Raw genomic sequence first — 27,859 nt, 5'->3', positions numbered from 1 at the left:
CAGAAGGGCAAAGGGAGAGAGAAAGGAAAGAAGCCCAGACTAGGGGCTGCTTGTTCTTCCTCTCTCCTAGCTACTGACTGACACATCCACAGGGCTAATTCGGTATGGCTCGTTGCCACTGACAAAGGGGTGGATCTGGAGACAGTCTCCTGTCTGGTCCAGCACTGACCAGCATGCCTCGCCGCCGGAAGCCCATCATGCACAGGCGGCACTTGAACGTGAAGCTGTCGTAGTCTGTGGATGTGATCCGTGGTTTGAAGGTCTTGGAACGGCTGATGCGGTCAGCTTTCTTGGCCTCCCTCTCGGGGTTATGCATCCTTTGCATGTGCTCCCGGAGTTTGTCTTTTCGCTATTTGGAGAATTTTTGTTAAAAGGGGGTAGGGGCAAGGATAGAGAAATTTTAATTGAAGAGTAATTTAAAAAACAAAACAAAACACCAATTCCTCCGAAAACCCACTGGTCACTCCAGCCAGAAACCCAGGAAGGCTAACTGCAAATCTTCACCTCTTCCTAGTCTCTTCCAAATCCGTTCCCAAGACTCATCCCCAGCTCTGTAGATGCCCTGCTACAGCTCCTGCCTATCATGCCCGGGGGGATCACACAGATCTTTCCTCTGTAGATGTTTGAAAGAAAATGGTCCTAGGTTCACAGGAAGTGGCACAATTAGAAGGCCTTGCTGGAGTAGGCATGGCTTTGTTTGAGGAAGTGGGTTACTGGGAGTCAGCTCTGAGGTCCAGAAGCTCAAGACAGGCCTAGTGGCTCATTCACTTCCTGCTGCCAGCAGATCCAGATGCAGAACTCTTAGCTACCTCTCCAGCACCATGTCTGCCTGTGTGCCACCAAGCTTCCCACCATGATGACAATGGACTAAACCTCTGAACTGTAAGCCAGTCCCAATTAAATGTGTTCCTTTATAAGAGTTGCCACAGTCATATTGTCTCCTCACAGCAATAAGATCCTAAGACACCTCCAAACTTCTTTCCCTCGACTCACCAACTTATCCCAGCCCCCATCTCCAGCAAGTATTCCCTGGGAACCCACTAGCTAAGCCTGCCAGAGAAGCAAGTGGGAGGGCAATGCAGGTAGGTGGGCTTCAGATCACCCCTCTCCCTTCTCTCCGCCACGCCCAAATCACCAGTCTCACCCCCAGCTCTGTAGCCGTCTACCTGTTGCGGCCTCTCTTCACTTTCTGCCTTCATTCCCAGGGGACGAACCAGATCCTGGTGGAACATCCTGCTTTCCTCCCACTTATGGCCCCCCTCAGCCCCTACTTTCCAGCCCACCTCCATTCCTAAGTGTCAGCCCGCAATACCTAGAAGCAATTTTTCCAGGAACCCCCAGTGGCCACACCTAGCAGAATCCCAGAAGAAATCCCTACCAGGCAATACACAGCCACCATAACCCACCCCTAAGAAACAGAGGGGGCAAAAGAAACTAACACCCTCCAAACAAAACCAAGACCAGATATCAGCACCTAGAATTATAATCTTCCCAAACCCAGATGCCTAGACACCAGCATAAAAGCACAATCAGAAACAGCCAGGACAATGTGTCTCTGCTAGAGCCCAGCAACCCTACCACAGCAGACCCTGAGAACTGCAACATAGCTGAAGCACAAGAAAAAAATTAATAACAGCCTTTATGAATATAATAGAGGTCCTTAAAGAGGAAATAATAAAGTCCTTAAAGAGATCTATGACAATACAAATAAACAGTGGAAGGGATCGAATAAAACAGTTCAAGACCTCAAAGTAGAAACAGAATCAATAAAGGAAACCTAACTGAGGGAACTCTGGGCTGGAAAATTCAGGAACTCCATCAGGAACATCAGAGGAAGCCTTGCCAACAGAAATCAACAGATGGAAGAGAGAATCTCGGGCACTGAAGACACAATAGAAGAGACAGACACCACAGTCAAAGAAAGGGTTAAACCTAAAAACTCCTAGCACAAAACACAGGAAATGTGGGACATTATGAAAAGACCAAATCTAAGAATAATAGGACTAAGAAAAGGCAAGGAAACCTAAATCAAAGGCACAGAAAATATTTTCAGTGAAATCACAGAAGAAAATGTCTCCAGTCTGAAGAAGGAGATGCCCAAAGCACAAGACGCATAAAGAACACCAGATAGACAGGACCACACAGAATAATCAAAATGGTAAATGACAGAAGAAACAACATTAAAAGCTGCAAGGGAAAAAGGCATTCCCCAGGCCTCTCCCTTAACCCAGCTAAGTAAGAGCTATGACAGCATCACCCGCCGAAGGGCCTATAGGGATTGCTAACAAGCATTTCACACAGATTGCGAGATGCCTCAGATGAGTGGTGTTAGCCATGTGAAATCACGGGACTCTGAAAGTTGACTTCACTCCAGGACTAAGATCAATTGGAGAGACAGTACCCCTCACTGAAGCAACTCCACACAGCAGGGCTCACCCGTGGAAGGAGGAGCAGAGAGGAAGGAGGAGCCAGATCCTGTGTTGTCTTGGATACTATGACAAGAACTGTGGGAGCCACCTGCAGAGACAACTGCAAAGGGTTTCCTCAGAAGGGCCACAGCAGCAGACTGTGAGTCTGAAAAGGGCACTGCAGCCATGGCGGCTGTGGTGCCCACGTAGCCAAGGCAAAGGAGGATCACATGAACCCCCACTCCCAGCTTTGCTCCACAATGGAGTCAGCCAAAGGAGGAACTGGCAGCAGTCTGAAAGGTGAGGCCAGAGCGGCTGCCATGCTGTGCTGTGTCTGGTGGGAATCTTCCAGCACATTCTCCCTCCCACTCAGTCAGCAGCATTCTTCCTGCCTGCCAGACGCAGACCCACTGGCCAGCTCCAGAGTTGTCCCAAGGTGCAGCCTTCCACCAGCCTTCCACCCTGGGTTCACACTGTAGTTCCCAGGTAAGCTCCCACCTTCCACTCAGAGCAGAGCCCGGGTGGGAGCAATAGTGACCGCTCGTGCCCCAGGCCCTCCCTGCAGACTCTCCTTTCTGTATCTTCCCCATGATTGAGTTCTCAGTCAAACCAGGATATCCCTTATTCTCTAACTGTCAGAGTAGCTTTGACTCCCGGCTCCTACTCAATCTAACAGGGTTAAGTGAAATTAAAGACAAAACTGAAGCCAAGTCTTGGTTTCTTCTTAATTCTTTTTGCGCTTAAAGTTTGCATTACACATGTTTTATTTGTAGGACGAAACCCACATGTCATGGTGCATATATGGATGTCAGTGGACAACTTGCAAGTCAGTCCTTAGTATGTGGCTCCAGGGACGAAACTCAGGTTGTCAGTCTTGGCAGCAGATGCCTTTACCTACTGAGCCATCTGGCTGGCCCAACTCTCTTTGTCTTTAACCTTCTTAAACATTAAAATAATAACTGGCACAAAAAAAATAGTCGAAAAGTATTAAGTCATGCCTAGTGGCCCTTGCCTATATCCCAACACTGATGAAGCAGAGGGAGGAGGAGCAGCAGCTCAAGGCTAGCCTGAACAACACATCCCACTCGGGGCCAGCCTAGGCTACACGAGACCCTTTCTCAAAGTAGCAAAAACAGCCAAGTGCTGAATGGGTAGAATGGGTGGACTGGCAAATGCTAGATCACAGCACAGGGATTCCTTTAGAGAGAAAGTCTATAGAGCTGGAGATGAAGTTGGTTGGTAGAGCCTGTGACTAACATACACAAAACCCTAAGTTCAAACCCCATACCCAGCATAGAAGGTGTGGAGGGGCAAAGGGAAAAGAGTAGAGAAGGAAAGGGAAGGGGTGGGAGAAAAAGAAGGAAAAAGGAGAGAATCGGAGAGGAAAGATGAAATGTAATGGAAAAGTATGAAGGGGAAAGGTGTAGGTTAGAGCACCGGGCAGCACACAGTGAATTCACAGGCTGTAATTCTAACAGGGCCAAGAGAGAGTGCTGCACACAGGAACGTGTGGAAGAGAAAGGGGACGTGGGGAAGAGAAAGAAAAGGAGAGGGGAAGAGGGGAGGGGAGGGGAAGAGGGGAGGGGAGGAGAGGAAATGGAGAGGAAAAGGAAAGGAGAGGAGATGAAACTATGGTGGTGTGTGTCTGTAATCCCAAGACTCAGAGGGTAAAAGCACAAGAATAAGTTTTGAGGCCAGCCTGGTCCACATAGAAAATATTGGGAGAAAAAAAGAAAAAGGCAGGTGGGAGGAAGGTAGGTTGGGCAGGAGAAGGGGAGAGAGGGAGGGAAGGAGGGAAGAGAGGGATGGAGGGAGGGAGGGAGGGAAGAGGAAGGCAGGGAGGGATGGAAAGAAGGAAGGAAAGAGAAAAGATAGGAAAAATTAGTCCAATTTCTACTGTTCACATTGGAGTTCTTTAAAACTTGTGTGTACAAGCATGCATGTGCACATGACATGGTTTGCATACAGACAGAGGATAACCCGTGGAGCCAGTTCCAGGGACCAAACACAGGTTGTTAAGCGCAGTGGCAAGCAGTCCCGCCCACAGTGACATATGTGTCATCCACTCATGTTGGTTTTTGAGACAAGGTCTCACTCTATACCCAGGCTGCCCTTAACTTGCTACATAGCTTAAGCTGGCCTCAAACTCATGGCAATCCTCCTGTGTCAGCCTCCTGAGTACTGAGATTCCAGGTAGATGCCGCCGTACATAGCTCGTGGTGGAATTCCTCAGAGATTTCTATCCTGATGATATAGTGTAAGCCATCACAAATATAACCCATAATTAATCTATAATGGGTGTACCACAGAACTTAAGCCTTTTCTCTTTAATGTTCACATTCCACAGGGACATACCCCTCATTCTCCAAAGGATCCATTCCAGCTTCTTCTTCTTCCTTATTTAATTGCATCAGTCGTTAGTGTGGTGAAGGCATTCAGGTACCACAAACACATATTAAGGGCCAAGGACAACTTTTATGGGTAGGTTCTCTCTGTTCTCCATGGGGTTTGGGTATCAAACTCAGATTCTCGGGTTTGTGTGTCAAGTGCCTTTAGCCACTGAACTGTCACTCTGGCCCTCTACAGCAGTGCTTAGTGGTGACTGTCACTAACAAATGCTGAGTTTCCAGCAGACTTCCCCTTGGTGTCTTCTTAATTCCAGAGCCACTTTGCTTTCATTTGTGTTCACTGTGTAGCACAAACTGGCTAGCCATTAACTATATAGCTCAGGCTAGCCTCAAATTCCAGACCCTGCCTCAGCTTCCTGAAGATTGGGATTCCATGCCAAGCTATGCGTATTTTACCAGAGTTCTTGAAATCATTACATTCTCTAGAGTAATCCATCCCTCAGACATGTCCCCTCTACCATCTCATCTACTAGAGAAGATCCGGCTGCCTGGATGACTTACCTGCAGGCTCTGATCTGACTAAATGTTCAACAAGAAAGACATCTTGATTTAAGCAGTAAGTAAATGTACTGGTCTCTTTGTACTCCACAGTAGCAATTTAGTTCTAATAACCATCACTTAGGGAATGTGCACAGAGCCACGAAACAAGCAGGTGTCCGTCCTGAGCCTGACTTGATCCTGGGCAGGCCAGTCCCCTCCGGCTGCAGGATGGCTTCCTACCTTAAACTGCTTCCCGCAGGTGGAACACAGGAAGTCCTTGCGGTCGGAATGCCGGAGCATGTGCAGTCTCAGCTTGTCGGGGCGACAGAAGGCCTTGTCACACTCTGTACACTGGTAGATCTTCTCAGAGTGGAAACTTCGCACGTGCTTTTTCACCTGGCAGTAAAGACCAGGAGGATGCTCAGGCCAAAAGCAAGGACCAGGGGTGGCTGTGACGCTAGAGGGAGCCCACGCACCACTGAGGACTTTCAGCAGCCTGGCCAATCATCCAGTCTCAAGGGAAGACTGCCCTCAGTAACACACACTGTCCAGGCCACAAAGAAACAGAATAGGACAGACAGCCCCATAAATCTGAACCTCCCAGGTGACTTAACGCATAAAAGTAGGAGCACTGGCTTGACCTTTTGTGCCATCTTCTTCTTTTGTAAGGCTAAAGGCAGGATGGCTTTGGATTTAAATGAATCTTGCTAAAAATTACCTATAAGAAAACAAAAGCCATTTGTCCTCATTTTTGTTTCTACACATTGTAGAGGTAACTGCGTCATTAGTAGCTGATGCTTTCATCTCTTCCTATTAAGCAGGTCTGGGATGTAGCTCAGTGTGACATAACTGCCTGCAGCCATGCACGCTCTGGGTTCACTCTCAGCTCTGGAAGAAAAGGGTCAGGTTCTGAAGAATGAAAGATAGAAATCAGGTGACACTGGCGACGCCACTTCACGAGCACAGCCCTGACTGCCATCCTCCCTGACAGGACAGAATCCCCTGACTTTCAGATAATTGTATAGCTTCACCTTGGATTCAACTCCAGTACTTGGGTGAGGGTGGGGACCGAGAAAGACAGGTTCTGAACTCTCTTAGCTGTAAATAATAAATGAAAAAGCGCTTTGGGAGAAGCTAAAGCTCAACAGAACAATGTGTGCTTAGCATCCAGGATACTTTGAATCCAACAGCCAGCACTGAAGTGAAAAAGAAAACAGCAAGTAAGCTATGGTCAGAAGCTGAGTAGAAACTCCTAGCTAGGCCTTTAAAGCACTTGGATTCACTAACACTGGAGTTCCTTTTGCTATTACATTATGCCTTAACAACTTTCCTAACTGTACAAAGAAAATCTCTCCAACACTCTTACGGTCAGAGAGCTAAGATTAAATCCCACCTTCCTTTTGCTTTTGCAAATATATATATATTGGATTTATGAGACAGGGTTACTCTGTATAGTCTTGCTTGTTCTGGAACTGGCTCTGTAGACCAGGATGGCCTTGAATTTATAGAGATCCAACTGCCTCTGCCTCTCAAGCACAGGGAATAAAGGCGTGACCCACCATATGCCGAAGTTTAAAGAATATTTATATGATATATTGTGATTTAATTATTTACTGGATGAAAATATTATCAGTTAAAATGAAATCAGGGATGCTCCGGAACTTCTCTATTCCCACTTTGCCCCAATACTACAGGAGAGACGGTCAGTGCTTGCCACAACAACGTATCATAGACCAACTCTCTGTTTCCTTCCAAATACACGGCCTCACTAAAGCAAGAGAAAGCAGAATGGTAGGGAGATGTTTCCCATTCAGAAATGATGGAAGATGTGTGGCAGACTCTATACTGTTTCATGAGTAATGGATATTTGGCAAAGAGTTTTAAAAAGACTTTTGAAAAATAATAACCAGATGTAGTGCTTCAAGATGAATTTTATATTTCTTTTTAGTGCACGTATGCAATGGTGCCCATGTGGAGATCAGAGGACAATTGCAGGGGGCAGCTCTCATGTGGGTTCCAGGGACGGAACTCTGATCTTCTGGCTTGGCGACAAGCCCCTTTACCCACTTGGCTATCTTGCCAGCACAAGATGTGGTGTTTATTACTAGAAATATAACGTAAGACATTTAAGTAACACTGATCTGAACAGCTAAGGAAAATAATACTCTGTACATGAAAAGTAGCTTGAAAACTATTGCAAAGTTATTTAAAAAAAAAAAAAAAAAAAGGATGAAAAGGCAGGAGCTGGACAGTATGTCTCGGTTTTCCAAAAATTGAAGTTTCTTTGACTAAAAGATGGAAGCAGACAGGAATGTCAGTCACAGACACTCACCTGGATAAAATCTGGGAACCGTTTCTTACAAGTTGGGCAGGTGAAGCAGCCATCATTGACATGAATGGCCACATGATCTTTCAACAAATCAAGGCGGTCAAAGGATTCTGGGCAAAAAATGCAAGAGTAAGTCTTCTGGTCCGAGTGGAGCTTCATGTGGCTCTCCAAGGAGGCGCTGCTGATGAAGCCCTTGTTACAGAGATCACAGGTCAACGGGCAGTTCCCCTCCCGCCCATGGAAGCGCAAGTGTTGGTCCAGTTTGTCCTTTTCCCGGAAGGCCTTCCCACACTGCAGACACTTAAAAGGCCGGAAGGACTTCCGGATAAACAGATGCTGAAGAGCTGCATTCTGAAAGACACAAACAGGGCCGCGTGCTGAGGAGACCCAGAGTGACGCCTGCAGTTCAGAAGCTGAACTCAAGGACACACGGGCAAGTAAGAAGGGCTAAGGCTGATGCAAGCCCCAAAAAATCTGTGGTGAAGAAACAGTTTCAGGGTTTCACTTTATATCCATATGTGCGCACTTCCTCTGGAAAGGGTTTAAGTAAATTTCAAACCATGTTTTCTCTCTCTCTTTCTTTCTTCCTTTCAAGATAGGATCTCACTATATAGATAGCTCTGGCTGTGCTACAACTCACAGAGATGCCCCTGCCTCTGCATCTCAAGTGCTGGGATTAAAGGCATGTGCCACTACACCCTGCTCAAAACTTGTCTTTAATAGAAAAAAAAAAAAAAAAAAAAAAAAAAGAAGGAAAGAAAGAAAGAAAGAAATCAAACCCAGAGCAGAACAGAAGAGAGCCTGGAGATGAGGAGGAGGGCACTTGGGTAAGTGACACCTGCGTGGGGAGAGAGGAGGGTGGCAGTCAGTCAAAGCCCTCCATCAAAGAATCTGAAACAGATGAAAACGTTTCACAGTAAAGTAAGAGGAACCAACGGGCAATCAGACCTTCCCGGGAGAGGGAGGGGGACAAAGAAATAGGTATGGGGTTCCTTTGGACATCAGGCATTAAGTCAGTTGTGGATTTTTCAATATGTGTATTACTGATCCCAATTCAAGAAAATGAGCACAATGGGACATGAAGATTTATGGGAATGTATTTGCTCATGGGGCATGGACGTGAACACATCATAAATGGAAAATATGCATTAAAGTTCTTAGAGAATGTGAAGGACTAGTTCCTATGGTAGTTCTAGACAAAGCTACCCTCACTGCTGCCCTTCTGGTCTAAACAGGTCAATTTTGCTCTTTCCTTTTCAGACAGATTGCCCTTCTGTGGCTGGTTATCTGTCTCGTAAATCTATACAACTCTCTCAGGGAATCCAAGCCAAAGAAGGTAAATAGATGCTCAGTGGAATCTGTCACAGCTGCTGACAAATAACTGGCACGCCACCAAGAGCAAAGCCCCACAAATATCTTTCACACAGAGAAACCAGAATCAATACTTAGTTGTGCCACAGGAAGACTCATTCCTAAGACCCTCAAAGCACAGAGGCAAAGGTCTGGATGGCTTTACGGTGGGGAGCTCTCCAGAATATACCTGTGAATGTGCGCATCTGGACAGCTCTAGGGGAGAGTCACTGAAAGAGCAATAGGGATTGTCATGTATTATCTGTGCAATGGAGAAAATGCAGAGGTCAGCTTACTTTCATTTGCTTATCAGAAGCATCTTGAAAAGTACATTTGTTTGGTTTGTTTTGTTTTTGTTTTTCAAGACAGAGTTTCTCTGTATAGCCCTGGCTGTCCTGGAACTCACTTTGTAGACCAGCCTGGCCTCGAACTCAGAAATCCACCTGCCTCTGCCTCCCAAGTGCTGGGATTAAAGGCGTGCGCCACCACGCCCAGCAAAAAGTAAATTTAATGTGAAGTAATTACGGGGATCTTTATTTTTGATCTACAGAAATTTCTGAACATGGTCCAATTCACATACCAGGAAACCTCCAACAAGCCTCGGAGAGGTATTTACTGTGCTAGCTAGTCATTTATTTTGAGTGGTAAACAACAATTCCATTGTCTTCCTAAGATGACTGAGGCTGCAGGAGGTATGGGAGGGGAGGACCACATATTCTTCCCTTCTGTATCTAGATCCCGTAATAAACTACTTAGTCACGGGAAATCTCATATATTGGCTTGAAAACTAATAAACTGTATTTCAAATAAAACTCTAACATTACTCCTAGGTGCTTTCCAACAGCATCCACAGAGACCCTGCAGAAGGAATCTTTTCCAAATCAGGCCCGGCTGCTCTCATTTCCTCGAGCTGCTTGGCGTTAGCCTGACACACACTTGGCAAGAAGGCTCTTCCTACTTTCCTCTACCTTCAGAGTGTTATGGGAAGATGCCAGAAAAACAGATGCTCCTCTAAGGTTCAGTGAAGATTTGGGATTTAGATCATGTCTGCGTGTAAGAAGCACTTCCTTGATCCAGCCTCGGACAAGTTTCTGCGGACAGACCTGCTGCACAATCGCACAGGGGCCTCCAGCTCTCCTGGGTGCTAAATCCACAGCTCAACTCTGTGTCACTCCGTGGTGCTCCTCAGTCTCCCGTCAGGTCTGATTAGCATGAGGCCCTTTACACACTTGGTTTTAACAGAGCAGCCACCTGGCTGCCCTGCCTTAGCTCCACGGTGTCCATGGAGCCCTGAACATTGAGTGCTCAAGGGCTGGCCTGCTTCTCTCAGAGCTAGAGGGTCTCATGTTGCAAGGGAGTGAGCACAGGCCTACCCTACCCTTGACCCACTCGCAGGCCACTTCGGCTCTAAGGTAATTTCTCTCACGCACAGCCGCACCTGGGCCATTTCTCGAAGAAGCAGGGAGGCTGGGCACAGATGCATTCTGGGTCTTCTAATCCCTGAGCTCCAGTACTCGGTGTCACCATATCACATGGTGCATTAACTGCTCTGCGGATGCCAGAGTAGTAACCTCCTTCTAAACGCTATTGACTACAGTGAATCCCAAGAGAAGATCTTCTCTTATAAAGTGTTTCTAAAGCTTGAGATTAAAAGCTAAGGGAACCCACACTACTAACTCATTGTCTTCTGAGGCTGAGACTAAAGAGGAAAGAAGCAGCTTGCTTGCTGAGTTTGGGTTTGTTTATTTAAAAAACAAAAACAAAAAACCAAATAACTCTTCAGTTTATCATGCACCCAGCTTTCAAACCTTGCTGTAGGTTAACAACACACTCCCTCTACTCTCCTCCTTCTGACACCCAAACCAGGGTCACGACGCTAACTGCCCCATTCCAGCACCACAAATATCTGTGCCTGTGCCTCCGATTCTATGGCTGACTTCCTGTAGAGTTATCTACCTCCCACAAGAGATTTCCTGACTTCCCTATATCCTGCGTTTTGTTCTTCTCAGTTCCTAGAGCAGTCCCGGGCTACACTTGGATATTTGATCGAGAACTGCAAATCGCTTTCTGTTAACTCTGGCTCCTTATTAGACTAGAAACGCTAGAGCCCCGAGCTCCGTTGGTTACCTAGACACAACTGACTATGCAGTCTGAGTCCAGCACCAGGGCACACATCACTGAGATTGCTGCAGAGCTAGCAGGGGCCTTGGAGATCACTTTGTTTGTATAGGAGGAATCTATAGCCCACAATTTACTAATTTATCTATTTGCAAATAAAATCTTATCATTCATTAATTTGCATTTACAGGGGCATCCAAATTGTGTTTTCCATCTGGATTTAGTAAGTACAGTGTGCAAAGAACAGCAGGTCAGCAAACACTTAAATAACATTCTGAGTACGTGAAACACAGGAAACAAACCTACCTGCAGCTCCAACTGAGCAGGCAGCATTAGAGGAGAGAAAAATAGTTACATTACCAATTGGACTGGAAGATTGCCCTTCAGTCGGTCATTACCAATCTGGATAAAAAGATGAAAAAAATATATAGCCCTACTTTTGAGAAGGTGTGAGAGGGGGAAGAAAAAAAAAAACAAAAACCCAAGACAGATCAACTGAGATTGACCTCCAAAGCCTAACACATGTGGCTTCTGCTCTGATGAAAGGAACCTTGTGCCGGAACCGTACCCCGCCTCTTTTAAGAACCGAAGCGCTCAAATAGCCACTTGACTACAGGTATGCCCCACGTGGCTTTTTTCTCCTTCAAACCAATGGGATGGAGCAAGCATTTCCCTGAACTTGGTAAAGCGCACGGGATGACAGCCGGGCAGGGGCCAAGCACAGAGCCGGAGGTAATACTTAGGATGGATCAGAAACATCTGCTGACACAGCTCCTCCTTCCGGCATGTATTTATGAAAGTCTTGAAGTTATATAGAGTGATCTGAAAGTTGTATGTGCTTTTCTTACAGGACCCTCATAAAGAATATTTAAACAGTTTTCAGAGTCCTTCAAGTCTGCTGTGTGACTAAAAATGTGTAAATGTACCGTTAAACGAAATGCATTTTCAGGGTCCCTTCCAGCCTATAAGCAGACCAAAAGAGGGAACAGACCAAGTTCTCTCATTCACTGCAAGATCCCAAGCCAGGAGTCATTGCACCTATCTCCGAGGCACACCTTGGATGTCCCGACTAGTCACTGTTAGAAAGAAAGAAGAAAGGAAAGACCCAGCAAACCTAAGCTAGTCTGACCATCCATCTAAAAAAGGCTAGGGAGTTGTGTGGTGTTTGTGTGTGTTTCTGTGTGTGTGTTTCTCTGTGTGTGTATGTATTTTATGTATAAGTCAAGTATTCACAAATCTTTTACACACTAGCTGCCATAAAAAGACACAGACATTACACAAAACCATATTGCTTTTCATATGCACTCACTGCAGTTCCTAGCTCAGGCTCAAAGACAGCCCACAAAATAATAAAAGGAACATGTTGGAAACAGAAGTTGGGGAAGTCGGAGAACCTCTGCAGACTCGAGGTCGAATGTGGAGACACAGACCTCACAGAAACACACTGACCAGCTCCTCAGTGCACAACTCTGCCTAAGCTGTGCCAGGCGTCCCCTGAACCCGCCCCATGCACTGAGACAGAGCCCTTCTCAGGAATGCTTGCTAGTTTCTCCTGGAAACAACAAATAACCAATTTAGTTACCCATAACTTCCTTGCAAGCTATGATTAGACACAGATTAGAATGGCTAGAGATGCAAATATTTTAGTTTGTAAAGTATAGCCTGGGGGAAAGAGTCCCTGCTTAGCCCTTGTAGGGCTTTTGGTTCAATCTACAACACCAAAAAGAAAAAAGAAAAATAAAGAAAAAAATTAAGTCAAATAGAAATAATTATTGTAATTAAATAAACTGAAGTCCCTATTTTGAAACTCTGAATTCAGGAATATAGGGAGCCATCATACTTTACGTATACTAACTAGCCCATGAGCTGCGCAAACCCAGGCCTGTGTTGACTGACTCTAGGATAGTCAGCCACGTCAGTTTGCTATGAACAGGATCATTGAGAAAAAGTACTCTGGCAAAATAAGGTAACAGAAGGGGCACGTGAAAGGGCAGATGCAAGATTTCGAAGTGAGTGGTCATCAGGCTGGGCCTCAAACCCTAAAAGAGCTGTCCAGGAAGAGAAAGGTGCCGCCAGCCAGGGAGTGTGCACACTTCCCACTTACTCGGATGCGTTTGGCCCTGCGCATGTCATCGGCTGTCAGAGTGGTCTGGGTAGGCACGAGGCTCTCCTCTTGCTGTGGCTGCAGGTGCAAGGTGTGAGTTTCTGGTTCCTGCTCCAGAGAAGGTGGGGTTTCCTGTGGCAGCTGAGGAATTGGGATGGACGCTTGTTCTGGCTGATCTAGTCCGTTCAGAGCAGCTGGTTCTGCCTCATCAAACTGCTCCTTTGTAGGGAAATGCAGCAAGTCCTGAATTTTGTAAACACCAGAAATTACCACCCTATCTACATAGAGGTCAGTGATACAGAGGCTGTTTACTGACTCAAATTCAGAATCAGTGGTATTCATTTACTTAAGAAATAGGGTCTTGCTACATGATCTAGGCTGGCCCCAAACTCCTAGGAGCAAGCAGTCCTCCGCTATTGGCTTTCTGAGTGGCTAGGACTATGGAACACGCCACCAAGCCCAGCTACGACTTTTAAAAAGGATTAGCATTAAGGTGCTGAAATAACACTCTTCCTCTGAGAAAGTTAACAAACAGGTGAATGTATCCACGATGCAAAAACTGTAAAATTTCCCTGGTCACAGAACAAGGAACCTGATACAGTTTTTCTGACACAATTCTAATGGCTTAAGTTAATTAAGCAAAGTCTTCCTAGAATACCTCCAGTCAGTTTTAAATTTTTAGCACAGTAATGTTAAATCTGTACTGTATGTAACACTTGAAAACATGCCTTTGTCTTGTTCCAATCCCGATTTAGTTACCAGGACAGCACTCTAAGAAGGCAGAATTATAAACACCAGCACAGTGAGCCTGGCAAGAGTTCCTCAGAGCCCGGTACCTGTGTTCCGTCGTCACTTTTTTCCCCATTTTCACTGGTGATTTCCAAACGGATAAATTTTGGAGGACGCCCAGGTCGCCGGCCAGGACCAAATCTCCTCTTACCTCGACCCCTTCCTCTCCCTCTAGTTCTGGGGACAAAAGATTGGGTTACAAACAGTCACCACTTGGTGCCCCAGAGTTCTTACAAGCTCCAGAGTTTCTTGGTTTCTCACTTCCCTGGTTCTTCTCTTTGACAGAACTAAAGTGTTATGCTAATATGTGCTTTCTACCCAGAGTTTCTCTATAGCACAGAGATGTTATAAAATTATTGGGGGGAAATAAAAGCAATAAAAACAAAACACTGATAACACTCTGCTTCAGAAAGGAGGTGAGAAATGCAAACAGGACCGACTTGCTTGCCCCAGGGCCCCTCCCACGATTCAGCTTGCCCCAGGGCCCCTCCCACGATTCAGTTCACTCTTCTTTCCCCTTGGCATCAGCTCCAACTCCATCCCAGAAATGTGGCTAAATTCAAATCACAGTCTTATTTTCCACAGCTTTCTAGACAAATTTCTAACCCAACTGTTCCATAACAGGCCAATTAACCACCAATTAAAATAGTCCTCTTTGAGCCGGGCGTGGTGGCGCACGCCTTTAATCCCAGCACTCGGGAGGCAGAGGCAGGCGGATTTCTGAGTTCGAGGCCAGCCTGGTCTACAAAGTGAGTTCCAGGACAGCCAGGCTATACAGAGAAACCCTGTCTCGAAAAACCAAAAAAAAAAAAAAAAAAAAAAAAAAATAGTCCTCTTTGACTACAAATGCACAAAAGAGCCCTATCAGATAAGATTCCTGGGCTAGGGATGTAGCTCAGTAGAGTGCTTGCCTAGCATCCCCAGGACCTGCATACACCAGGGGGGATGGCATGAGATTGTAATTTCAACACCCAGGAAGTGAAAGCAGGAAAACCAGAAGTTCAAGATCACCGTCAGCCATGTGGCAAGTTCAAGGTCAGCCTGGACTACGGCAAACCCAAACCGTATCTCAAAACAATGAGATGGAGGGAGGGAAGGAGGGAGGGAGAGAGAGACAGACAGATAGACAGACAGACTGCATTACAGTCAGCAATAGAACACTTGCCCAACATGTATGAGGCCCTGGCTAAGGCAGGAAGCAGGGCAGGTGGACTCAGAAAGAACATCACACATTTATTTTGAAAGACCTATGTGATGGCTTGCTTTGACTGTCAACCTGATTAGACTGAGAAGCACCTAGGACATCACAATGTATGTGACAGTTCTTACCCTTGGAGATCTGGTAGAGACTGTAGGCAAACAAACCAAAAGCCACAATGCAGTATAAAAATGCTTCGGTGAAGCCATGTACACACTTTTAGGGATATTCAAGCATGAGTGACTTAAATCTCAATGCACTGTCCCCTTCCACCAAGACATTCACTCCCATGGTCCTATCCTAGGCCTTGTCATCTTAGTATAAAGCCCCATTATCCCTAACCCATGCATCATCCACCAGAAAGTATCTCTTTGTTCTCCAGATCACGCCATCTGGTACCTGGACCCAGCCTCTCATGCCCACTTCCAGCCCTGCCCTGGCTTCTTCCGCAGCAGGCTCTCCCAGGACAGTCATTATAAGCACTGTTTGCTTTTGGTCCCCTCCCCTATTGCTATTTCTTTATTTTCCATGTGTTGAGGTGCGTAATTAAGCTACAAGCCTGTGTCATTAAGCTCCCTGTACTATCTCTACTAGTCTTCTTGTGGCTGGAAAACAGCACACACGCTTGCTGTGATCGCTTTCCTATTTTGTGACCCTGAACCCAAGGTGGGCACTCAGTATTGCAGGCAATTAGATGGCTCCTCCCGAGAACATCTTCTTTCCCATTTCCTTACATGTGGTCTTATGCCAGCACCTATCCCTCCAAAGGCGACAGAAGTGGACCTGTTCCATTACTACTGCCTTGTTCTAAGGAAGTCTCATCCTCCACTTGGCCTGTGGAATAACTTCTATCGAGACTTGGTTTTCATTCTTACCCCAGTATTAGCTAGACTAATATTCTCATTTTTATCCAGAATGGTCTTCTGAAACCCCGACATCACAACTTGCTCTGACCAGGACTTCCTGGAGACTGCCTGTCACACTTAAAGGTTAAACTTTGTACCATCTCCCAGCAGCCCTATCGGGCCCAGTCACTGCCTCCGCCATCCCCCATGACTCTCCCTGTCTTTGCTTAATATAGTGGAATTAAGCAATCATGGTGCTCAGAAAAGTGTGAAAATCAGAAATGCATATTACTTCAAACGTATATGCGGTCTTAAGGATTCTTGATTCAGGGGGCTGAAGCAATGCCTTAGTGGTTAAGAACATTGACTGCTCTTCTAGAGGACCCAGGTTCAATGCCCAGTACCTACATTTCAGCTAATAAGGTTCTGTAACTCCAATTCCAGATGATCTGACACCTTCTTCTGGGCTCCTCCAGTGCATACATATGGTGTTTAGATATGCATTCTGTCAAGCCACCCATTGATGTAAAATAAAAATAATAAGTAGTAAAAAAATATATATATCCTAGCCGGGAGTGGTGGCTCACACCTTTAATCCCAGCACTTGGGAGGCAGAAGCAGGCAGATTTCTGAGTTCGAGGCCAGCCTGGTCTACAAAGTGAGTTCCAGGACAGCCAGGGCTATACAGAGAAACCCTGTCTCGAAAAAACAAACAACAAAAAACAAACAAACAAACAAACAAACAAAAATCCCAATTCAGAATCTAGTTAAAGGAGAGTTAACCAGGGTAAAGTATTTTTCAGTATAGGTATGGGTTATTCTGGAAAAAAAAAAAAAATAAGACTGGCGAGATGGCTTAGTGGTTAAGAGCGCCAACTACTCTTCCGAAGGTCCCGAGTTCAAATCCCAGATACCATATGGTGGCTCACAACCATCCGTAACGAAATCTGATGCCCTCTTCTGGAGTGTCTGAAGACAGTTACAGTTTACTTACATATAATAAATTAAAAAAAAAAATCTTAAAAAAAAAAAAGAAAGAAAAAAATAGCAAATAAAAAAGGCATGTCCTCAAGGTCTTCATCAGCCTACCTGGTTACCTGTACACACATGAATCTGTGTATGTATGTACAGATACACACACACACACACACATACACTCATTCACTTTCACACATTTACAAATGATTTCAAACCACTAAGAACCAAGTGTGTGATCCCTGCCTCCCGTGCCCACCTGGTAAACACATCTAGTTTCTCATCGTGAGAATTGAGATGCTGCTGCAGCTGCTCTGAGCTGATAAACCGCCGATTGCACTCATAGCACGGCCAGTTCTTCTCTTGCTCTCGAAGAACTGTAGCCAGGAAAGAGAAATCAAAATTTTTGGCTGATGATCAATAGACACCAGGAAGATGCAGCTCCTGCTATCCCCTCCATTTTTATCTCCCTGTAGACAATAGCTGCTATTTGCATTAATTTCTTGTTATAAAACAAAGGCTAAGGTTTGGCAGAGAAGTAGATCTTAGGATCTTACTTTTTAAGCATTTATGTATGACATCAAAAGACCCATACTATCAACCCACCCTCTCTTATCCTCTCAACACATAAAAAATTTAAGGAGATCTTTACTTAGATAACTTCTTGTTTCAGATCCAAGTTTCATAATTAAGGATATATCTTATCACAATGAAAGCCAGTGGTCAGCACAATCTAACAAAATGTCCAACCATATTCAAAGGAGGAATATGTGCATGCCCCATGACCCAGCATCAATTCCTTTCCCAGCTATACACCCAATCAAAGTGTGCACAGATGCCTCCTAAAACACATGCCTAAGAAGACATCCCGGTATTGTCTTGTCCATAGTTGTATGATGGAAAAGATCTGATAGCCTTGACGCCTGGTCCTTTCGAGGTGACCTCTAAGCCACTGGAGCTTCCTGAATAATAGGAGGTTCTTTGCACTGGGAGCCCCTCATCCCATCTGACTTTATCCTGACAAGTCTCAAGTTGGGAGCTACTGTGGCTAGAAAGACGTGACTGTGTGATTAGATGGTTGGTGTTTTGAGTTTGCTGATGTGTCTTACGTCAGGAGGGAAGGGAAGCTAAAGACGGAGTTCAGTCACATGGTCAACCATACCATTAGTCATGCCTATGTAATAAAGCTTCAATAAAAGCTCTGGACAACAAAGTCAAGCCCTTACGTTTGGGTTCAACAGTTCAGTGCCCCAGGAGGGCTTATGTCCTGAGGACACGTACGTCATTCTAAGATGTATGTCGTTGCACCTGGCTGGTTCTGATGTATATCTTTTATTTAAAAACTCTAATCCCTCATTTTAGTACTTTCCTGGGTCCCAAGAGTCACTCTAATAAATTATGAAGCCTGCAGAGGTACAGGGATCCCTAAATTGTGGATTGAAGTATGAGTGGCATGGGAACCCCAGAATCCTAGAGGTCCTGTCTGAAGTGAGTCTTGTGGAAGACCATACCTTTAACTGATGAGGTATCACCTAATTCTGTATACTTAATATCATAACTACATCACACAACTAAATCATAACAAGGTAGATAAACGGTTATACAGTTATGAGTAGAGTACCTGACAGCAATGATAATATATAAATTGATATAAACAATGTGGATGCATCTCAAGACTATGTTCACCTAGCAGTCGGGAGTTTGGCTCAGTGGTAGAATGTTTGCTAAGCAAGTCCAAGGCCATAGGTTCAGTTCCCAGCTCCAGAAACAAAGAAAACACTATGTTCAAGCAAAAGATGCCCAAACATAAAAAATGTGCACATTATGATATCATTCTGTTCATAACAATTCATTAATAAGCAAGTAATGTGTGATATTAGAAATCAGGACAGTACACTTGGGGAATCTGCACAGGTGTGTTCCTGTGAAAACTAACCAAGCTGTGTACACTACATTATTTGTGTATCTCTCTGTAGGTGGAATATACTTCAATTACATTTACATTTAAAAAACAAGGTCAATGTTGGCTTTGCTATTATTTCCAGATATGATTAATTCTAGATAGGGATCTTCCTCTGACACTAAGGTCCTAATTTGATAGCAGGAAGTTTTCATTATATTAAATACTATTTTCTAGCACTAGATATGTAAACCTGTCATTTTAATTTGACCCTAGGATTAAATGGAGACATGTAGCTCTGAGAAACCGACTCTCATATCTTGTGAGATATACTGAGATGGGGAAACCGGATGCTACGTGTGAAAGAGGCACACACAGAAGTCCAAGCACCTTTCCTCTCTTCTTCAGATATATCATGGATTTTCTGATTCACGAATTCAGCGTAGGATGCAGCGTACCACACCTAGAAGAACCAAGGACAGCATTAAGAACCAACAGACCCCACCAGCTGGGCTTCGCATGCTTAAATGACTTCTCCTGCTTACATAAAACAATTTGGGCATTTCATTAACATATCCATTAACGGCAAGGGCCACACTGTGAGCCTCCAAGATATGTGAATCTCCATCTGGCAGATTAGCAAGGGGCATCGAAGATGCAGATGATCTGCCTGTTTCCTTCTTCCTTTTTAAAAATTGATGTTGTTATTTTTAAAAAATTCACAAGGCTTACTTACATTCATAGTATCTTTACCTAAATAAAACAGCCTTTGAGAACTCTACATTTCAATGTGGGTTTTTATACAGCTGTAACCATAGACGCTGTGACTCAGGTTAGTGATGGGATCATGGATAGGACTGTGTCAGATGTCCCTGTTCCCCAGTCTTCTTACCCCCTTCTGCTTCTGTTCACTCTCCTTGGCTGTCTCCAGCCCTGTCTACAAAACTTCCACAGGTTGCTGCTGCTCCACGCTTAGTCTAAACCCTGAGTCTTCTTATTTCCTTCCTGGTATCACACCCATTTTCAACCAACTCTATGCTGATAACTAACTCCTAAATCTTTTTCTTTTGCTTTAGTTTTATCCCTAGAGACTCATCTATCTCAGGCTGGCCTCACACTCAGTCAGTGGTTGAGAATGGCCTGGTTATAGGACTATGTGCCATCTATGGCTTGTGCAGGATTGAAAATCGAGGCCAGGAACTTGTGCATAAATCCTCAGCTCTTTGATAGTATTATCTTTAGACAAGATTTTACTAAGTTGCTCAGACTGGCCTCCAACTTGTAACTCTCCTGCCTCAGCCTGCTGAGTAGCCATGACTCCAACCATGCATGGCCATGCACAGCTTTCATCCTTAATATTTAGGCAAGAATGGCTTTGCTGTCGTTTTGATTTTGAAGTGCTGGAAATGCAGCCCTCTGTATGTGCTGGCAAACTGTTCTACGACTGCCAGAACTAGCCATCTCAAATTCTCAATGTCCTACCTCCCAACAGCTACCCAGACATGAAGCCTAAAACATGTCTTCTATTTCTCCATTCATTTGAGTAATCTTTAGCAAGGACCGTCCTCAGATGTGATATACCACCTGTTCAGTGTGTGAGCTACCAGATGAGTGCTAACACCATCTTTTGCCTAGATTACCACCCGGCCTTCTAACTAGCCTCTCTTCTTCCTTGCAATTCCCAATCACAATGGTAGTGGTGGTGGTCGTCCTCTTCTTCTCCTTCTTCTTCTCCTTCTGTTTAGTTTACGTGTATGAGTATTTTTATCTTCATATCACATGTGCCTTGCCTGAAAAGATTATCAAAAACCCTGGAACTGGAGGTTACAGATGGCTGTGAGGCATCATGTGGTTGCAAGAAATTGAGCCTGGGTCCTCTGCAAGAACAGCAAGTGCTCTTAACCTCTGAGCCATCTCTCCAGCCCCATGGACGTCTTCTTAAAAAACTGGATTTTGCTGTATGGGTTTCCATTTGACTTTTCATTGTATGATAAACCTGAAAGGCTTAATTCATGATGATTCCCCCAAAGAACTCTGTGATCTCCCCAATACATCGCTACATACCTCAACCCTGTCACTACCCACCAATGGGCCAAGACGGCTTGTTCTTGGCTACCTGAGCATGCAGCATACTTTCCAGCCTGGAACTGGACTCCAGGAATACAGTGTTGGTCCCTCTAAGTCTGCCATCCTTGCCCTTCACCTCTTAGCAAGCCTTCTATCCAGCATATGCAAATCGGTCCCTGTCTGTTACTCACTTTTGCATATGTCACTTACTCATTTGATATTGTTTGTTTTACAGTTTTCTGTTCTCCTCTCCCTTAGACTCAAGTCTGCTAAACACAGGGGAAGCCTGCTTTTTCTTAATGTAGGAAACACACGTGAAGTTCACTATGTATTAACTTCTAAATGAATTAATCATGCATAATTTTATGTGCATTAAATATATGAGTGTAGTAGTATAAGAAGACTTCTGTAGAACAATGTTTTGTAGACTCTGTGTTCCACAATTCCTTAACTATGCCCCTCTGCTTATATTATTTTTTGAAGTTTGTCATTTTCCTACTACAAATTCTGTCCTAATCCATTACTTTCAAGACATATGTTTTTCCATCTCAGAAATCAAAATATAACTGGGTACAGTAGCATATATCTAGAACCTCAGCACTTAAGGGAGGACAAGGCTGGGATGCACAAAAACCCAGTCTCAAAAAAAACCAAAACAACCCCTCCCACCCCCCAAACTGGGCTCTTTGCTGTTCTTGGAAGAGGAATCAGAAGGTATCATACTCACACCCTGGCATCCACCAGCCTTCATGCAACTAACGTCAGTAGCCTGCTCCTCAATTCTGCACAGGCCTGGCCTGGCCCTGGGTGCTGTCCCCACCTCCTACAGGGCTCAGAGACTGTAAGCAATTGCTAAGCAATTCTAAGTGAAGACTGGAGGGGGAAAAAAACCTGTCATTTCAAAGCAGCACAAGGTTGGTGAGCATCTACAGGGTCTTGGTGCTAAGGCACCAAGCAGAACTGTCAAATTTCCTGCTGATTTGATCAGAAAGCTCATTCATTCCCATGCACTGTTCACTTCAGAATAAAGGCCACCCAATGGGACAGTGCAGTGTCAAGGCTTGCAGACAGAATCGCAGTGATGTGAGAAAACACCCAAGAATGTATCACTTACTTTGAAAATACTCAGGGTGTCCAGCATAGTGGGATAGCCTGAAATCCCTGCACTGGGAGGCTAAGGTAAGATAGCCAGTTAGCTTGAAGATAGCCTGAGCTACATAGTAAGTTCCAGGCCAGCCAGGCCTACACAGTGAGACCCCATTTTTAAAAGGAAAAGTACTTGGGGCCAACCATGCCTTGTTACTCACACACCAGTGGGGCATAATTTTTAATTGAGCTCTAATCAAATGTAGAGTAGCTCCTTGGATGATAATGATGAAACAATCATTTTATTGATTTTATGAATAGACTACAATAAAAAAAACCTGACAATATTCTTAATGGAGCATCTTAATCGCTGTTATGTCTTAAGAGCCAGTAAATATAGTCTTGCCATGTTATAATATAACTAGTTCTTTCTGTTTTCACAACGGTTTCCCCAGATTATCTCTGAGAGATCTTGAACATCTTTTGTATTGGTTCAGGAATATTCATACTCTATAATGTAATGCTGTAATCAAAGTCTCTGCTTTACGGTGGTGGTGGTGTGTATGTACACCCGCACAGGGCAGGGATATGTATGTACACCTGCACAGGGCAGCGATGGATACGTGGACAGAGGTTAGGAGAAAGTCTCTTAGGAGCTGGTTCTCTATTGCCACCTTGTGGATCCAGGGACTGAATTCATGTCATCAGGCCTGTGTAAGTGCTTGTCTCTACCCACTGAACAATCTCACCAGCCCTGGTTTTAAAACTGTCACTTTCTTTTTCTGCTAATTTAAACCAACACAGGCAGTAACTCATACTTTGCTGGTTGATACCTTTGTCTTCTGCAATATTGAGGGTTCTCTCCAGAGTGCCACACACAGCAGGTGCCCTCCACCAAGCTTTATCTTGAGCCCTTTTCGCATTTTTTTAAATTATTGAGAAATCATTTAAACATGTTTTTACTATTGGTTTCTTCCAATTAAGCTCTGTTGCTGCAGTTCTCCACCTGCATCGTGAGGCCGGACTACAACACACTGCTCCGCTTTCACATGCGAACACGGGAGTGATTACAGAGACCTCTTCCATCCAACTGCTTCCTTTTTATCTGTTTTGGTTCACTGGTTGGTTGGGTCTCTCTCTCTCTCTCTCTCTCTCTCTCTCTCTCTCTCTCTCTCTCTCTCTCTCTCTCTCTCTCTCTCGGTCTCACCATGTAGCCCTGGTTACTCTATAACTATCCTTGCAGAGCAGCCTGGCAGTAAACCCTGTCTCCTGGTGCTGAGATTAAAGCCATGCATCACCACTCCCAGCCTTCTTTTGTTCTCTGTACTGCTAGGTATCAAGCCCGGGGAGCATTGCCTATGCTAGGCAAGTCCTCTACCCTGAGCCAGATTCCTAGCCTTGGCTATTTATTACATCTTACTGTTCTTTGGCTCTGCCCATCATCACCCCCACAGCTCCATCTGCCGTTTCAATGAGAGAGAACTGGGGATGCAGCTCAGCAGCTCTCTACCCAGACCCAAGGGAGAGGGATGAGGGAGAGCAGGTAAGACATCTTTCTGTAACTAAAAAGCATTCTTTTCTTTCTTTCAGGCCTTTTTTTAAATTACTATTATTACAAAATGTACTGGATGCTACTCTTGGTAATATAATATATAATATAATATATAATATATATATAATATATATATAATATATAATTACAAAATGTACTGGATGCTACTCTTGGTAATATAAGGAGAAGGGAGCAGAAGACCAGGGAGTCAGGGTCACTCCTTAGCTACGTCGTGTGAGTTAGAAGCCAGCAAGGACTATGGAAGGCCCCGTCTCTCATGGTTCTGGATAGATTGACCACAAGCCAGGGGATGCCCACCCCCAAGCACAAACGAGAATCAATGTGTTATTGTTGTTTAAAAGATACAAATTTGGGGGGTAGGGAAATGTGGGCAGCTCTGGAAGGAGTTAATGGGAGGAAGTGGGAGTAACTATGACCAAAATACACTGCATGAAATTACCAAAGAATTAATAAAAATAGTTTTAAAGACCCTAACACAAAACAGACAAAACTTGTGTGTCAGTTGAGCACAGTGGAACATGCCTGTAATATCAGGATGAGGGAGACTAGGCCAGGCATGTTTTAATTTAAGAGCAGCCTGAGCTGTGCAGGGAGATCCACAGCCCCGGGGTGTAGCTGAGTGGATGACTATCATGTAAAAGTACGAAAATTCAACACCTGGCAGTGCAAAAGGGAAAAAACAAAACCCCAAAACCAAGAATGCTCATGACATAGAGAATCATAGCACAATTTTTATTATGTCATTGAGTTCATAAATAAATTCTAACAATTATCCTCAAAAATTATTTCTGAAATCAGAAGCCAGCACATAAAATTATTTGAAAAAAAAAATGAAATTTTTAGATAAAGAAATCTTAGGCATGCATCTGAATCTCACTTTATCAAATCTCCCATTTCACAAGTAACTCTTCCTCAGTACATACCCTGGCATGGGCACCGTCGGCCACCTACCACCGTCACCAGGATCCCCCACAGTGAGGGCCTCACCCCATGCCTCACACCCTGCTGTAGGCCCCTGGCGAACATAAAAAGTGGTCTACTGCCATTCTATTTCATTGACAAGATTACTAAAAGTCTACAGTGCACAGTACAGTCAGCCCTGCTTGTTCAGGGTTCCACCAACAACAGAGTGAAAATACATGAATAACAGCATCACCATCTGTACTGAAGCCCATACATTAGGCATGATGACTATTTACATAGCATTTATCTTACAGGAGATATTATAAATAGACTGGAAATTATCTAAAATGTGCGTGAGGACATGCATGGGCTCTATGCATACACATATGTAAGAGATTTGAGCATCCGTAGACTTTTGTAACTGTGAAAGGGAGGGATCCTGGAAGCAACAGGAAGGCTGAAGTCACTCAATAATAGAGGAATTATCAGGGAAGGATCCTTTTATAGGAAAGAGCCCTAATCATCACCCTGGCTGGCAGGCAGCTGTGGATCCAGTTCTGTACCTTCAGTTCCTGCTTGGGCTCCACGTTCTTTATTGTTGTGTAATACACATGGTGGCCATATTGGTAAGCTACCAGGTTCTGTTCTAGGTGGTTCTGGGCTGGGCGCACAAACATCATCCAGTTACAAAGAGTCTCATCGGACAACTCAAACCACAGGTCTTCATGCAAATCCCTGTCTTTTCTGTCTCCTTTATCAAGAGAAACCTGTAACCAAAGAGAAGGTGAACTGAACTGTGTCCTCCAGAAAGGCAATATGCATTAACTGCTGAGCCATCCCTCCAGCCCTGAGGAAGCACGCGTTTCTTTTAAATATATTTTCATTTTGTTTTATGCATGTGCCTGAGTGTTTGTCTGTGCATCACATATACACAGTAACCCACAGAGGTCGGAAGCAGCAGCAGATATCCTGGAACTGTAGTCATAGATGGTTGTGAGCTGCCGTGTAGGTGCTGGGAACAAAAGCCTGCTCCTCTACAAGAGCATCAAGTTCTCTTAACTGCTGAACTGTGTGTCCACCTCTGCCATCCCCTGAGAATTATTCTTTAACACAAAGAACGCCACAAGTCAGACCCATTCCAAGACTCAGAACAGTCTCAGTGCAACTGTTCCAGCACACACAGGGCACCCACTGCCACAGATGTCTCCATACTCTAGTTAAAGTCTTTCTTTTGGACACAGGACCTGACCCTAGGCCCAGGCTACCCTGGAATTCACAATCCTCCTGCCTCAGCCTCACAATTGCTGGGATTATAGGTATGTGCCACCACACCATCTCTAAAATGAAAACTTTGTTTCAGATAGGTTCTCACGTAGCCCAGGATGGCCTCAAGCCCACCATGTAGTCAAGGGTGACCTTTATCTTGTGATCCTCCTGTCTCTCCCTCTCAGATGCTGGGATTACAAGGCAGATGAGCATTCGACCAAGATGCATTTCCAGCCCTCCATCATTTGGTTTAGAAGAGAAGATGCAGTTAGCATGGTGGCATGTGCCTTTCATCACAGCACTTGAAATCTGTATGTTCGGGGCTAGCTTGGTCTACATAGAGAGTTCCAGTACAGCCAGGGCTATTTAGAAAGGCTCTATCTCAAAAAAAAAATTTTTTTTGTTTATTAAAATAAACAAAAGAGAAAGTACACCAAGCCCCCTATTAAGAGTTTAACTTTATGATCTCCCTGGTCCCCCCAGAAAATCATGTGGGAATCCTATAACCCTGATTCCTCAGATGTGACTACAGTGGAGTCAAGATCTCTAATAGGGTGATTCTGCTACCACAGCATCATCAAGGCCGCTGTAACCCAGTAAGGGGAAGCATGAACACAAACATGCGGCCTGGCAGTCTTCTGAGCTTTGAGAAGTATATTTCCATTATTTAAGCTACCCAGCAGGTATATGCAGTGTGCACATGTGACCAGAATATGAAATTGGATTTTTTCTTCCTTTCCCTTTCTTTCTTTCTTTCTTTCTTTCTTTCTTTCTTTCTTTCTTTCTTTCTTTCTTTCTTTCTTTCTTTCTTCTTTGAGACAGGGTTTCTCTGTGTAGCTCTGACTGTCCTGGAACTCACTCTGTAGACCAGGCTGGCCTCGAACTCAGAAATCTGCCTGCCTCTGCCTTCCGAGTGCGGGATTAGAGGCGTGCGCTACTGCCCTGCTTCCTCTGTAGCTGCTTTTATTCCCTCAGGCATCTTTTTGATTCAGTCTAGCTAGCCAGCTCCAAGGATCCTGTCCTCACTCTCAGATTACTGCAATGACAGGTGAGTCACCACACCTATTACACTTTTGGTTGTTGTTGTTAGTATTGTTTATTTTATATGTGGTAGTGTTTTGCCTGCATGTATGTATACCACATGCATGTGGATCCCAGAAGGCGGCACTGGATCACTCAGAACCAGAGATCTCCATGTTCTGAGCTGCTGGATGGGTGCCGAGGAGCTGAACTCTGCTCCTGTGCTTGCATGCCTAGGGTTTTGTCTCCCCCCAGCATCCTGGAGTGTTTTAAGACGAAAGCCCAGCATACTACTCATAGCTCCCCAAATTCCCTATCTCCAAACACTTCTGCAATGTCTTAAGCAGATACCATTACCATCTCTAGTGCTCTGAGGATGCAGACCAAGCTTCCATAGAAGCAACGTAAAGCACGGAAACAAAACTAGCAAATAGCTGGTGTGATCTGGAAAAAAGGAGACTCGGGGCAAAATATAAGTGACTGTTGGAAAGTCTTAACAGAACGAGTGCAGTGGTAGAAAGCCCAAGTTACCTTGAGATGAATGTAGCAATCTTTCAGCTCTGATCCCCTGACCAGCGGTCCCTCCACTGGGCCGAACTGGGTGCGCTTGGGGATCCGTCTTTTGGAGAACACTCCTCCGAGGAACCTATCTATGTAGAGGACCAGAGGCAGGCTCGCTCTTGCCCGGGTGAGCACAGGCCGGTTAGGGATGGGATGCAAGGGGCCATGCTTTGGGCACACCGAAGAATGTGCATTGTTACACTCCTCACACCCTGCAAGAGAAAGCGAGCTTAAAGCGAAGTCAAATGCCTTGAAGCCTCTTGAGCCAATGAAAGAGGTGCTGACCTAAAAACAATCCCAAATCTAAGTTTTCAGGCCAAAGTCAGTTAACTCCTACAAAGATGCTAGCAATCTACTATAAAGTATTACCTTCCATAGCCCAGCGAGAATGCTGTGATTTCCCCTTAACATCATGCTAATCCCCTTATGCCTGCTAAAAGTAAAACCCTGACAAGACCGTCTAATCTACTTCCTCCCAA

At 44.7% G+C, this 27,859-nt stretch overlaps 1 protein-coding gene across 2 annotated transcripts in view; it reads right to left on the bottom strand.

Moving 5' to 3' along the window:
* The window catches only part of Prdm10 (PR/SET domain 10), a 103,347-nt gene that overhangs the window by 27,480 nt on the left and 48,008 nt on the right, over positions 1-27,859 (bottom strand). Inside the window, exons 6-14 of one of the 2 annotated variants that reach the window (XM_085844503.1) lie at positions 27,351-27,592; positions 25,097-25,300; positions 19,295-19,367; positions 17,264-17,381; positions 14,034-14,163; positions 13,198-13,416; positions 7,629-7,976; positions 5,537-5,692; positions 170-349 (exon numbers count right to left, since the gene is read on the bottom strand). In XM_085844503.1, the coding sequence (XP_085700629.1) occupies positions 170-349; positions 5,537-5,692; positions 7,629-7,976; positions 13,198-13,416; positions 14,034-14,163; positions 17,264-17,381; positions 19,295-19,367; positions 25,097-25,300; positions 27,351-27,592 (1,670 nt within the window). Of the gene's footprint in view, positions 1-169; positions 350-5,536; positions 5,693-7,628; positions 7,977-13,197; positions 13,441-14,033; positions 14,164-17,263; positions 17,382-19,294; positions 19,368-25,096; positions 25,301-27,350; positions 27,593-27,859 lie in introns of both variants that reach the window. The other variant, XM_085844502.1, reaches the window with a different exon arrangement.

The sequence above is a fragment of the Mus caroli genome, unplaced genomic scaffold, assembly GCF_978045245.1.
Source record: "Mus caroli unplaced genomic scaffold, Mus_caroli_1 scaffold_11, whole genome shotgun sequence".
Classification (NCBI taxonomy): Eukaryota; Metazoa; Chordata; class Mammalia; order Rodentia; family Muridae; genus Mus; species Mus caroli.
Note: the sequence above shows the minus strand (reverse complement) of the source record. Positions and strands in the feature narration are given on the sequence as shown.